This window comes from Cajanus cajan, chromosome 1 (genome assembly GCF_000230855.2).
Source record: "Cajanus cajan strain Asha chromosome 1, NIPB_CcT2T_4, whole genome shotgun sequence".
Lineage (NCBI taxonomy): Eukaryota > Viridiplantae > Streptophyta > Magnoliopsida > Fabales > Fabaceae > Cajanus > Cajanus cajan.
In genome coordinates, this window is record NC_138517.1 from 6,524,233 (window position 1) to 6,537,278 (window position 13,046).

A 13,046-nucleotide genomic window follows, 5' to 3' on the forward strand; every position below is an offset into this window, starting at 1 on the left:
AAGGGTAAGCTAGTGAAAGGAAACAACATACATATATAAATATGTGAATAGAAAACAACTACAGTTATCAGCACATCAACCAGCTTAACAACATCAACTTAAAATACCACAACATTTAGCAATAACAGCACACATCTCACATCATCAGCATACAATTCATCAGCCATACATCATAACAGCAATAAAACATACAATGCGTCGTCATGCATATAAGTTAGTATTGGTCGCTTATAATCGGTATAGCTCGACCTGGCCCTTATACCGTGGTCGCTTTGTACACGTGTGCCTCGACCTTGCCCACACACGGGACCACTAAGACTTAGAGGAGAACAGCAAGTTACCACTCCAAGGGTCAGCTTTCCAGGGAAGGTTTTCAACAAATTGGGCTCCAAGAGCACCACAGCCACTCAATCCACACAATGGGATGAGGAAGTTTCGAAAAACATTTCCTCTAGCCTTAGTGATCAACAGCTCAGTCTTACGGCCTACAACAACTCAGCCTTACGGCCTACAACAACTCAGCCTTTCGGCCTACGACAATTTAGCCTTTCGGCCTACAACAACTCAGCCTTTCGGCCTACAACAACTCAGCCTTTCGGCCAACAACAACTCATATCAACATACAACACAACACAACTTACAACAATATAAAACTGATACAACTCAACATATCAACTTACAACAGTATACAACTGATACAACTCAACATATCAACTTATAACAGTATACAACTGATACAGCTCAACATATCAACTTACAACAATATACAACTGATACAGCTCAACATATCAACTTACAACAGTATACAACTGATACAGCTCAACATATCAACTTACAACAGCATACAACTGATACAGCTCAACATATCAACTTACAACAGTATACAACTGATACAGCTCAACATATCAACTTACAATAGTATACAACTGATACAGCTCAACATATCAACTTACAACAGTATACAACTGATACACTCAACATATCAACTTACAAAAGTATACAACTGATACAGCTCAACATCAACAAGCAGCGTTAACCACAAGTCATCACATTATATTCATCAACTCAGCTCAACAACATTCATCATTAACAGCTTATACAACATATAACATATTCAACACATAATACGGCTCATCCACCTTATTTATAACTCATCTATCTTATCAAATTACCCACCCAAACAACACCAATCAACCTAAGCACCTAAAACAACTTTCAACTTAACCAAATCACTAAATGTGAAATGGCAACCTTCACAGAAAATAGCACATCAGGAGTTATACTACTCCTACCATACTCATCCTTATCTCATATGAAATATAAGAAGATTTCCTACAATTCTCATGAAGACACCAAGACCTAATTCCTTCATCTACTTTGTTAAAAATGATAAAAACCGCAACAGCTATAAACAAAACTAGCAACTCGACCCCTCTTCACTAAAATAGCCATATCTAGAGTTCTAAAACTCCTTTTTGGGTGATTCCAGTGCCATTGGAAAGCTAACATCCAAGGATACAACTTTCATGAATACTATAAAGTCAAATTCTGAAAATCAAATGCACGCCCGGCGCATTAAAATCTCGCCCGGCGCAATTCTCACCCAGAGACCTACAGAGGTCTATTGCGCCCGGCGCAATCATCCTGCGCCCAGCGCATAGTGCGCCCCGCGTGGTCCTTCCCATGCCCGGCGTGATTCACCCAAGGATTCCCATTTCAACTCACGCCCGCCGCGAAGAACTGCGCCCGGCGCAATTTCAAACAGGAATCCTCACCTACTTCAAAAATTTCACCAAAATCTACGAAAACCACCATAAAACCAACATGTAACCATCCACAAGTTTACATTTCCATCAAACATCAATAAAAGCATCTCATTTCCAACATGTAACCTCAGATCAATGAAAATCCCAAAATTTTCACCCAAACCTCGAAACCCCGGAAAAATCCATTTTTCGTCAATCTCATCCAAAATCATCCATCATCAAACAACAATGAGCTTCTAGAACTCATCTTCAGCCAACAATCTACAAAAACTAGCTTCCCTTACCTCGGTGGAGAAGATTCCGAGCTCCGGGAAGAGAAGAATGGAAAAAAAGAGCAAAAGAAAGCTCCGCGCCCAAAGCTAGCTTCGAACGTCCGTGAGTTGGGAGAGATGGATCCCTTTGGTGCTCAACACCTCAGCCTAAGAGAAAGAATCTGAGCCTTAGGGAACCAAGAGCAAATGCAAGTGAAGAAAAAGGAAAATGAGAAGAATAGGGAAAGATGTGTTACGAGTCTTACAAATAACTATCGATTATTTTGATAATTTGATGGTACTTCTATAATATATTGAACTTGACTAAATATTAAAAGAATATATTAAAATCTCAACCAAGATAAGGCATGAGGTGTTTCACTAATGCTTTATTTTTGTTGTAGAAAATATTCCTAAACCTCCACTTAATCACTCTTAACCAATTAGCTAGGTATCAAGAAAAGTAAAGTAACTAATTACCATTATATTTTTCTTGATTTTTTTATTATCCTAGATTTGAATTGATGTTTTGTAGGCTATTGAAGTGAACAATAACAAATGACATTCTTGAGTTGGTGCCATAATTTGTGCACCTATTGACATGGTTTGTTGGTCTCTGGACAATAATACAATTTTTGGAGGTATTATAAGGAGAAAAAGGCTTTTTTTGCATGCAGTATTACTTTATGCAATGTGGATGCACTGATCCAATATGTTTGAAGACAGATAGCTTTGAAGTTTACATTAGGTAGGGGCACCAAGTACCAACTACTATGCATGCATTTTCCCCAAAACAACATGCCCATTGCAGGCTTGCTTTTGCTGACATGATCTTTTATTGCTTCATTTAGTTGAAGTTGGACCATATTTCCCCATCTTGTAAGACCTTTTTTCATTTTGGGCCTCACATCTTTCTCTTTGAGTAAGCTAATGATACCTACGAGTTATTCTCATAAATTCTATCAGAAACCTAAACAAATATTTTAAATAATAGTACCTAAGTAAAAAATATATAACTTCAAACAATGTTTATTTTATAAGATAAATATAAATATTAATTCTACTTATAGTAATTTCCTGAATTTAATTATATATTAAATTATTTAGTTCATTGTAAAATATGCGACAATAGTGGAATGACTCATACGATTGTACATGTTTTGAATTAATTGTTTGTTAAACGAAACTTTTCTTCATTCATACATTTTTTTAATATAAAGACAAAATTTAAATTTTATAAAATTATAAGAAAAAAAATAATTCAATCATATTTTCTTAGATCATATCATTATGAGGGTGTTTGATAGGAAATTTTTTTATATATTTAAAAATCATGATTAATGAAAATTACAAAATTTGAGAATCATGATTTTTTTAGAATGGTTAAAATTCTTTTGATTATTTATAAAAATTCATGAAAATATCAATATATTTATTCTCACATTTGATTACAATATTACTTTCTAGTTATATAAATGTTTTTTTTATAAAAAAAAATAAATTTCTTTTTCATTGTATCAGGTCATAATTTAACATAAAAATATCATATCAATAATTTAAATATGATTAAATAATATGAAAAATAACAGTAAATTAAAGTATAAAATATAACTTTTATGATAAAAAAAAGTTAAATTAACAATCAAAATAATAATTAAAATTAAAATATAGGTCAAATAAAAGTAATATTATTTTTCTTAAATAATTTGTTAAACTTAGAAGTTAAAAGTTATAATAAGAAATTAGAAAAATAGTTTTATAATTTATAAATTTTAAATAATTATAAAATATCATATCTTATGAATATTATATAATCATTTAATTTTTATTATTAGATTAACAAGAAAAATGATAAAAAAAAAATAAATAGTAATTTTTATCTAATAAAAATTATAATAAGAAATACAATAAACTAATTTATTAAAAATTTATACATGAAATATTGTACTAATTTTCTTTAAAATAATATAATTAAACGTGATAAAAAAAATATAATAAATTATTTAATTTAATTTATATTTTAATTAATCAATAAAATTAATTTATTTTTGTATTTGTTGTTGAAATGATAATCGATAAAAAAATATTTATTAACTTTTTTTAAAAAATGATTTTTTTTATATATATATAAAACTTTCACCTTAATTTAAGAAAGTTGGATTTCTAACTTTATAAGAATGTTTTTATGAAAAATAAGATAAAAATAATTTTTCAAAAAATTATATTTCTTAAAAATTTTAATTTTTTTTAAATAGTTACTAACCATTATAAAATTAAAGTTTTTGATTTAAGATTTACAAAAACGGTGTATGTCGAAAATGACAAAGGCACATAGCATTAAACCACTCTCTGATTATCTAGGAAACCAAAAACTGCCTTTCATGTCCTGGAAAGTGAAAACCATACCCTAAACCAAAAAATCGTCTTTTGCAGTGATCCAACGATAACCTAAGAAGAGAGAATATGAGTATGTCAGCGAGAAATTGGGCATTAAAATCGAGAGGAACCCTCCCGAAGACAAGCTCACTCAACTTGGTGTTAGGCAATGGCCCAAGTATACTTCATTTCTTTACCCTCTTCCTTTTTCTCTTAATTTTACCCTAAACTTTTACATACACATTTATTGCTTGGTCTTCTTGATCATTGGGTACCAAGGGATTGTGGTTAGTTTTATTTCTGATACTTTCTATGTAATACTATTTATGTTTCCGACAACTTAGGCAATCATGGAAAATTCTGTGTTTTCGAAAGGTAAGGAAGACTAACATCGTTAAAGTCTGGAAATATATATATTTTAAAATAATTTGTTTAAGGCATTTCGTTGAAAACGAGACTTTTATTTTAACATGTATTTGAAATTGTGTAACAAATGGTTAATGGTATAATTTGAATGCAAGTATGAATAGAATAGGGATTTATTATTCAAATGCAACAGAATTTAGTAGTTGCTCATCATAGCAAAAAAGAATTATATATGATGGAGAAAGAAAGAAACTACTAAAGTGTAGCGATAATATTTGACTTGACTGCATTGTGATGTGTCCTATAGTTTTTATTTTTGGATTGCACGGACTCCAAGTGATAGTCGACTAAGTGTGTTTGAGGAAACTTTTCTTGAAATACTTATAGGAGAGACAATTAAGGAGGTAAAATGAAATAACTATAATTTTTCATGAGTTAAAATTAGCTTATGTATAAGCTAATTTATAAAAAAATTTCCTATTAGCTTATCCAAAATCTTATTTTCAGTTCATGCATAAGTTTTTGTTTATGAAGGACCTTATTTTGATTTTCCTTCCTAGTTTTTCCTCCTAGAAGTGTTTCGGGATAAGTTTATTCAAACAGACTCTAATACCTTTAGATGCATAGAGATAACCAAAGTGGGTTTTGTTTCTCTCAATAAAGTCTTCTTCATACGTACTGTTAGGGAATCAAACCCCCTGCTAATATGCTTAAGGAACTAAGGTATCTATTTAACTATGTTGGACTTTGTTGTAGATGTGTCCTATAGTGATAATAAGTATTAGGAGACCCAACAAATTATCATATTGCTTCCTCATCAGTTTGACAAAGCTAGGTGATTGTCCCTGAATTTTGCAATGCAATTGATGGTGACAGATTAAATAATGTTGCACCTTTTAACTATATTTCTGATTACCATCCAATTTTCCAGAACGATTTTTCTATGTGCAGGCAAAAGATAAGTCGTTGCTATTTGCTACTTAGTATGATTTCTATTGAACTATTGGCTGTGTTTCATAGGAGGATTTTACTGTTAATAGTGAATTAGTGATATAATGATGGCTGTTGGCAAGTTCTAATTTGAAATAAGTATCAAACATGTTTTAATCATTTTATACTCAAAATGTTCTCTTGGGATATTCAACTGAATCAGGGACCGTTATCTGCTAAACAATGTCAAATACTATTTTCAGATATACGATACCCTTAAGTTAGTCATGTGCTTTGCATTTGTGGTTTGGTAGATCAAAATCCGTTGGTGAATTTCAGTATAAAAATCGACTGCAGAGATGAGGTTCAATAAAAGAGGCCTAATGCGTAGCTGGAATTAATTCATCACCTTGGCATTATCATGGATGGCTTTGTAAAATTGAGATCACTAATCAAGATTGGTGGATAAACTTTTGAACAATGTACATGTTTTGGTTTTAATTTTATAAATTTTATCTTTCTGGTTTGCATGTTGCTCACTTCAGTTGAGGTTGCTTGCACTAAAATGTTATCACTTATTGGACTGTGGCTATTTCATTTTTAATAGGGTCATTTGTTTTAAAGTTGGGCAGATTTGATTTTTATTGATTTTTTTTTTTGAATTATTGAATGTGATTAGGATGTTTGTCCAAATTAATTTCAACTGTAAACTTGCATTGAAACATGTATTTTTCTGTAGACAGTGCATGAATTGATTTTCCAATGCCAGAACAAACTGGGGCTTAAACTTTCAATACAAAAGCTTTTACTCTTAACTAGATTTTCTTCAACTACATGTTTGTTCTTTCTTTTATGAAGTTGTTTCTCTCTGCACGACTCACATTCTGATGTAAAACAGATGGGGTTGCCCTCCAAGCAAATTCCCATGGACATATGAGTCTAAAGAGACATGCTATCTCTTGGAAGGAAAAGTGAAGGTTACCCCAAGTGGGGCAAACGAATCAGTAGAAATTGCTGCTGGTGATTTTGTCGAGTTTCCGAAAGGGATGAGTTGCACTTGGGATGTTTCGGTTGCAGTTGACAAGCACTATAACTTTGAATAAATCCTACAAAGGGATATTCCTAATGAATGAAATATGAGGACTTTCATGAACAATTTGCTGTAATGTTTAATGAAATAAGAACTTTGAAGTAGATTTCAGTGTTTATTGGTAAAGGTGTTACTCTCGTATTATTTTTGCTATCTCTATACTTTTGTTTCATTTTCTTCATTTGCCCATAAAAAAGCTGATACTGGTAAAATGATAGTTGCCATTTGGCCTGATTACTGTTACTCATCAAGTAATTCATTGGGTTATTTTTAATAAAAAAATATATTTTATTATTGAATTAACATTTAATAAATTGATAACAATACCTTTCCCTCATACCCATGTTACAAGTAATTAGAATCATATTACTAAAATTCAATATATATGTGCGTGGTGCTCGAACAATCAAGTACTTGCCACATTGATCAATTTACCACATTTTTAAATCATTCATACAAACACTCTAAAACTTTGCGAACTGAAAGGAATTTCTTTTAGGAGTTATTTCACTGAGCACTGTTCCATCGGATACACAACAAACAGATAAGGAGTCAGATGTGCCACTTCCTATTTCTTGATCAACAAAATACAGTATGGCTAGAAATGGAGAACAGATTCGTCAATTTCTTCCCAATGATTAGTGACACTTTTATGGAATGGTAAATGAAGGGCTAGACAGTGTGATTCTTAGAGCTTTGGCCTTTAAGAAAAGTGAATTGATGGCATGAAATTGGCGAGAAAGAGAGGAAGAATACACTACCAGCAGATCTAGTGCCGATAATCTACAGCCAGTGCTTGTTCCCAGAAGAAAGTAAGTTTGATTAAGGTTCATAGTGCATACTCTTTTTCTTTTGCTGAGGTATGTTTTCGCCTAATTAATTAATTTATTGAAAAGTTAAAAGTTAAAGCTAAACAAAAATCCATGAAAAGTTAAAAGTTAAATTATTAAAGTATCCGATGAAATTAATTATTGTATCAACTGATAAATATAAAATATATTTTCATTTTTTATTTTATATATAAAAATATTTTCAAGTAATTATAACTTTAGATTTTAAATTATTTTAAACTCTTATCATTTTTTTTTTCATTATAAAACTCTAATAATTTTTAAGTTGAACCAGTTATCTGGTCCTTATAATTGTTTTCATTTTAAATTTTAGTCATTATACAATAAGATTATACGCTTTAGTCCTTACATGGTGTTTTGTGGTGATTTATAATTGTGAGTAATTCTTTTTGTGTCTATAAAAATTAAAATTTACAGTTTTTTATATGGATGGCAAAATGGGTTTAATCGAATGTTGTTTTATGTATTTTATTTTGGAAGACTGAGTCAGATTTATATTTTGATCAATCTAAAAGAAACTCCATCATAGGTTGGGCTCTAACTAACTTGTAGTACAAAAATATTTTTTGACTTTTTTTTTTATGAGAGAGGTTTTATATTTAAATTTATTTTTATTTATCCTAATTATTTATGAATTAAATTTAAATATTTTTAAAATAATTATAAATAAATAAAAATAATCTTAGATTACAATATAAATTATTTATTGTAAATCTAAAATATAATTTAATATTTAAGTATAATATTTATTTATATATATAATTTCTTTTAAATTTTAATTATATAAAATAAATATTTAACCCATTTAAATCCATTTGACAAAAATTCTACCAAAAAAAAACAAAATACACAAATAAAATCTATCAGAAAAAAATCATAAATATCACTTGCTACATGTGTTCTCTTTCGCGCTCGGTAGAGATAATGGGAGGAAGAATAACGAGCGACGGGTTCTGAGGTAGGGTTTTAGAACCACCAAGCTTTTCAATTTTGATGATTGCTTCTTAGTTCTTACATTTTCTCTGCTATGTTATGATTTTCGTTTTGTCGTAATCCATAATTGGAACTATCAAACGGTACCGTTTTCAAGTGCACTGTTTGGGGTGAGTAATAGGATTAGAATCGACTATTCCAGAAGCACGAGAATAAATATGCCTATGAGGTGTTTGTAAAATTGCTTCAGTGAGTTAAGTAGTTGGATTTAGGGTTTCCAGCTCCTAGAAGTTATAATCAAAGTTTGTGTTTAACACTGGACAGCCACAATGTTATGGTCAACCACAACTAGTAGCCTACTAAAGTTGGGAAGGATTCCTGCTCTGGACTTTGTACCAGAGTTTGAAAAACCATAAAACTAGGGTGGGCATATAACTAACTTTCTTGCAAATATGACTTATATGTTGTTATTTGATAAATGGATTGTATTTTAGACAAACATAGGCTACACGGACCTAGGAGACTTGTAATACGAAGGGATCAAACACTTGTGTAAATCAATTGTTCAATGTTTAGAAAGGAACAAAGAATTAGCATAGCACTAATTAGTTTCTGTGCTCAGACAAAATTTCGAAACCCTAGCTCTCATCTTCTCTGTTGCCACGAATTGCTGCACTAAATTTATATTCTTTGTTTCTTTTTCCCTATGTTCGTCATGTGTTGATTCAATGTTGTTAAAACAGCTTTGTTTGATTCTGTTGTTCTTGTTTGCAGTGAGCTACAGTAACAGAGAAAAAACATACATGGGGCTGCCACTGCTTTCTTCTGCATTATGGGATGCTTCTCATAACTGTGAGTTACCCTTTTCATTTTTCTCAACAATTTTCTGGAATGCCATTCAATAAGGGGAACAACATCAACAACAACTCTATCTTGTTTTAATATGATTTTTGATTTGCAGGTGCTTCCCCCAGCCTTGAGCTAATCTGGCCGCACCTGTCAGCTTCTAAGTCATATTCTCTTTGTTTGAAGGTTTTATTTGCTTTTCTCCTATTTGTCTTTATTTAATATTGTACATATTTCTAACATCATCTTGGTTCATTCCTCTGATGAAATTTAATATACAAGCATGGGGGAAGCAACTGCTAAAGGAAATAAAAGTATCACTATCGCATTAACTTAATCTCTTGATATTAAGCAACCAACGATTTTATATTGGAGTGCTTTTCTAATGTGTGTTGCTTAGAATGAATCTTGTTCTCAATGTCTTTTGGAGTTCTCTAATCTCAAGACCACATCCTTAAATATAATATGGTTCTCAGAGGTTGGCCAAGTGATTCTCAAATTTTAATGAATTTATTTCTTATCCATTTTTTGCTCTTCCCAATACTCAATAGTTTATTGGGGCTTTCTCCCTTACTGCTACTGATTAATTATAGAAATTGCCGAGGAAGTTTGTTATCCTTTGTCTGTTACTGAAGAAAGTAAACTGCAAGTCTTTTAAATATAATATGGTTCTTTTGTTTATCTTTCAAACGACCTAGTTGGAATTACACTTTAGTTTTGTTTGTTTTGCAGTTTAAGTACCAACAATTTCACAAGAGTGGAGCAACATTGCCTGGAGTTGTAGTTTGTGCCAGTAGAAGGCCCAAAAGCAATGGAACTGTGTGGAGACGGAAAGAATTACCACAAAATGTAGATTTCCCACCAGTTTTACCTAAGAATAAGAAAAAACCATTCTCTATTCCCTTTAAGGAAATCAAACAGGCTGCAAGGGAGGACAGGAAACTTGCACACATGGGAATAGAGAAACCTCTTGAGCCTCCAAAGAATGGATTGCTTGTTCCAGACCTAGTTCCTGTTGCCTATGAAGTATTTGATGCTTGGAAGCTTCTGATAAAAGGTCTTGCCCAGCTCTTGCATGTCATTCCTGTTCATGGCTGTAGGTAGATTATATTATATATTTTCAGTCAATGTCCTAGTTGCTTTGCATTTGTTTCATTTATTTTTAAGGCTGATATTATACTCTTATCAATTGAATTCATGTAGTGAATGCTCAGAAGTTCATGTAGCTAAAACTGGGCACCACATTCGGGATTGTTCTGGTGCTTATAATCGGAGGCGACATAGTTCTCATTCATGGGTGAAGGGTTCCGTCAATGATATACTTGTCCCAATTGAGTCTTATCATCTTTTTGACCCGTTTGGTAGGCGTATTAAACATGATACACGATTTGAATATGACCGGATTCCAGCTGTTGTTGAGCTATGCATTCAAGCTGGTGTGGATATCCCTGAATATCCTTCACGCCGAAGGACCAATCCTGTCCGGATGTTAGGGAGGAGAGTAATCGACAGAGGTGGAAATTTAGAGGAACCTAAACCATGGCGCTTTGCAGACCCCTCTTCACTCAATGATTTTGATACTTACAGAGCTTCTGAGCGATTTCCACGACCATCATTGTCAGATTTACCTAAAATTGCCCAAGAAACGATGGGCGCATATGAAACTGTGAAAAAGGGTGTCAGGAAGTTGATGAGGAAATACAGTGTGAAAGCGTGTGGTTATTGCACCGAGGTTCATGTAGGACCATGGGGTCACAATGCTAAGCTCTGCGGTGCATTTAAGCACCAGTGGAGGGATGGGAAGCATGGTTGGCAGGATGCAACTGTGGATGAAGTTTTTCCTCCAAATTATGTGTGGCATGTTAGAGATCCTAGTGGGCCTCCCTTGGACTCTTCACTGAGGAGATATTATGGAAAGGCTCCGGCTGTGGTTGAAGTGTGCATGCAAGCTGGTGCACAGATTCCAGATGAGTACAAGCCCATGATGAGGCTTGACATTATAATTCCTGACAGCGAGGAGGCAAGAATGATTGTGTGATGAAATCTGACAAAATGCAGGCCATGTTCAAGTGTTATCATGCATGCTTAATTCCTAGCTTGAGAAACGGATTCAATGATACTAGAAAGTGAAAGAAATCGTGAACAGGACATGCCTGATTCATTGATTAGGTGCTAGCTTCTAATGTATCCAACGTTTCTGTACATGTATATAAAGGCCAATAGCATAGCATGTAGTTTATATCACAGAACTTTGGCTCGTCAGTTTGTCTGCATAATGTGTCCAACCAGTAAAAAGTTATGTCGAAAGATCAACACCCCGGAAATTTATTTTGTCACAAATACGATGAAATGAAATGGACTATAAAAGATTAGAAAATAGCCAAATTGAGATAAATAGACCACAAATTGTAACCAAAAGTGACTTTAATAAATTAAATTAACCATTAATTAAACGGAGAACCACGAATAACCCATCCAAACCATTTAAAAGTACTTATGACACTTAACTAAGGTAAGTTTTCAAAATTTACTATAAATAGGACACAAACTTACCTTATGACTTCTCTATTCTTATGCAATATCAAGCTTTCTCAAAACGCTCCTCTCATCTAATTATGAGCGTGTTTGAATTAGAGTCAGATGTAGAAAATCATGTCATGTTTAAGTAGAAGTAAAAAATAACAGTTTTTATGTAAATTAATATATGGACGTGGAAAGAGAAGATAAAATTACGTTTAAAAATGAAAATCAAACACGCATTATAACTTTTTGCATTCTTGACTTTTTGGCCATTGTTCATGTATATAATTCTATTTTTTCTATTGTTTGGCTACGTATAGCTAGGACGACCACGTTATATCTTAGGAGATTCGATATATCTGATATTTGTGCAATCTTGTACATCTTCGGCCCAGTGTGTTCATGACTAGCTGACTATAATTCATGTGAACACAACTTTAACACAAATCTTTAATTGCACTTTAGGGACTTGGACTTCAAAGCCGTCTAAAGATAATGTAAAGGTTATTTTGAATGAGAATGTCATATATTGCCTACTGAAAACACGTTGAAAGTCTTTCAATTTATGAGTAAAGTAAAACTTAGATGAAAACAAAAATTCTATTTTGTGATAAAAAGTTGCAAAGTCCAAATTCATAGATTGGAGTTATGTTGCAAGTATCTTATAGTAAAAAAGTAAGATACATATGAATGAAAATAATTTACTTTATACTTTTAATTAAATATATTTTACGCTCATTAATTATTACGAGGTTAAGTAGGCTAAGTTATAAACGATTAGACTAGGCTTAGTAGTTGGAAGATTCGTTAACATTTTTGTAATATATTTTACTAATAAAAAAAAGAGAGTCTAGTTTCATTCATATTTTTATACTTAAACATCATTTTAATTTTTTTTTAATCTTTTAAAATAAAAGGATGATTAGTTTTTTTTTCCTCTTAAACATGTTAATTTATAACTTTTTTAGGTCTGTAATTTTTATGTGTATATCAGACTAGGTGTAGGTCTAAAGTGAACTTTAAGATGAAATTTTTTAAAATAAAAATTACTAATTAACTTATCATATTTAACATTTTTTTCAATCAATAATAAATCAATTTATTTTAGTTTTTAAGG

At 32.0% G+C, this 13,046-nt stretch overlaps 1 protein-coding gene across 1 annotated transcript; it reads left to right on the forward strand.

Annotated features, from left to right (window-relative positions):
• The first annotated feature begins 8,461 nt into the window (after positions 1–8,461).
• APO1 (APO RNA-binding protein (DUF794)) lies at positions 8,462–11,716 on the forward strand. Its single transcript, XM_020371370.3, has 5 exons — positions 8,462–8,588; positions 9,338–9,415; positions 9,525–9,595; positions 10,142–10,509; positions 10,613–11,716. The coding sequence occupies exons 2-5, from the start codon at positions 9,367–9,369 to the stop codon at positions 11,445–11,447; spliced, it is 1,323 nt and encodes a 440-aa protein (XP_020226959.1). The 5' UTR covers positions 8,462–8,588; positions 9,338–9,366; the 3' UTR covers positions 11,448–11,716.
• The last annotated feature ends 1,330 nt before the right edge of the window (positions 11,717–13,046 follow it).

Coding starts and splice junctions, on each gene's coding strand:
- APO1 (XM_020371370.3), top strand. CDS start 9,367: ATGGGGCTGCCACTGCTTTCTTCTGCATTATGGGATGCTTCTCATAAC. Junction 9,416..9,524: donor ATGGGATGCTTCTCATAACT/GTGAGTTACCCT, acceptor TTTGATTTGCAG/GTGCTTCCCCCAGCCTTGAG. Junction 9,596..10,141: donor CATATTCTCTTTGTTTGAAG/GTTTTATTTGCT, acceptor TTTGTTTTGCAG/TTTAAGTACCAACAATTTCA.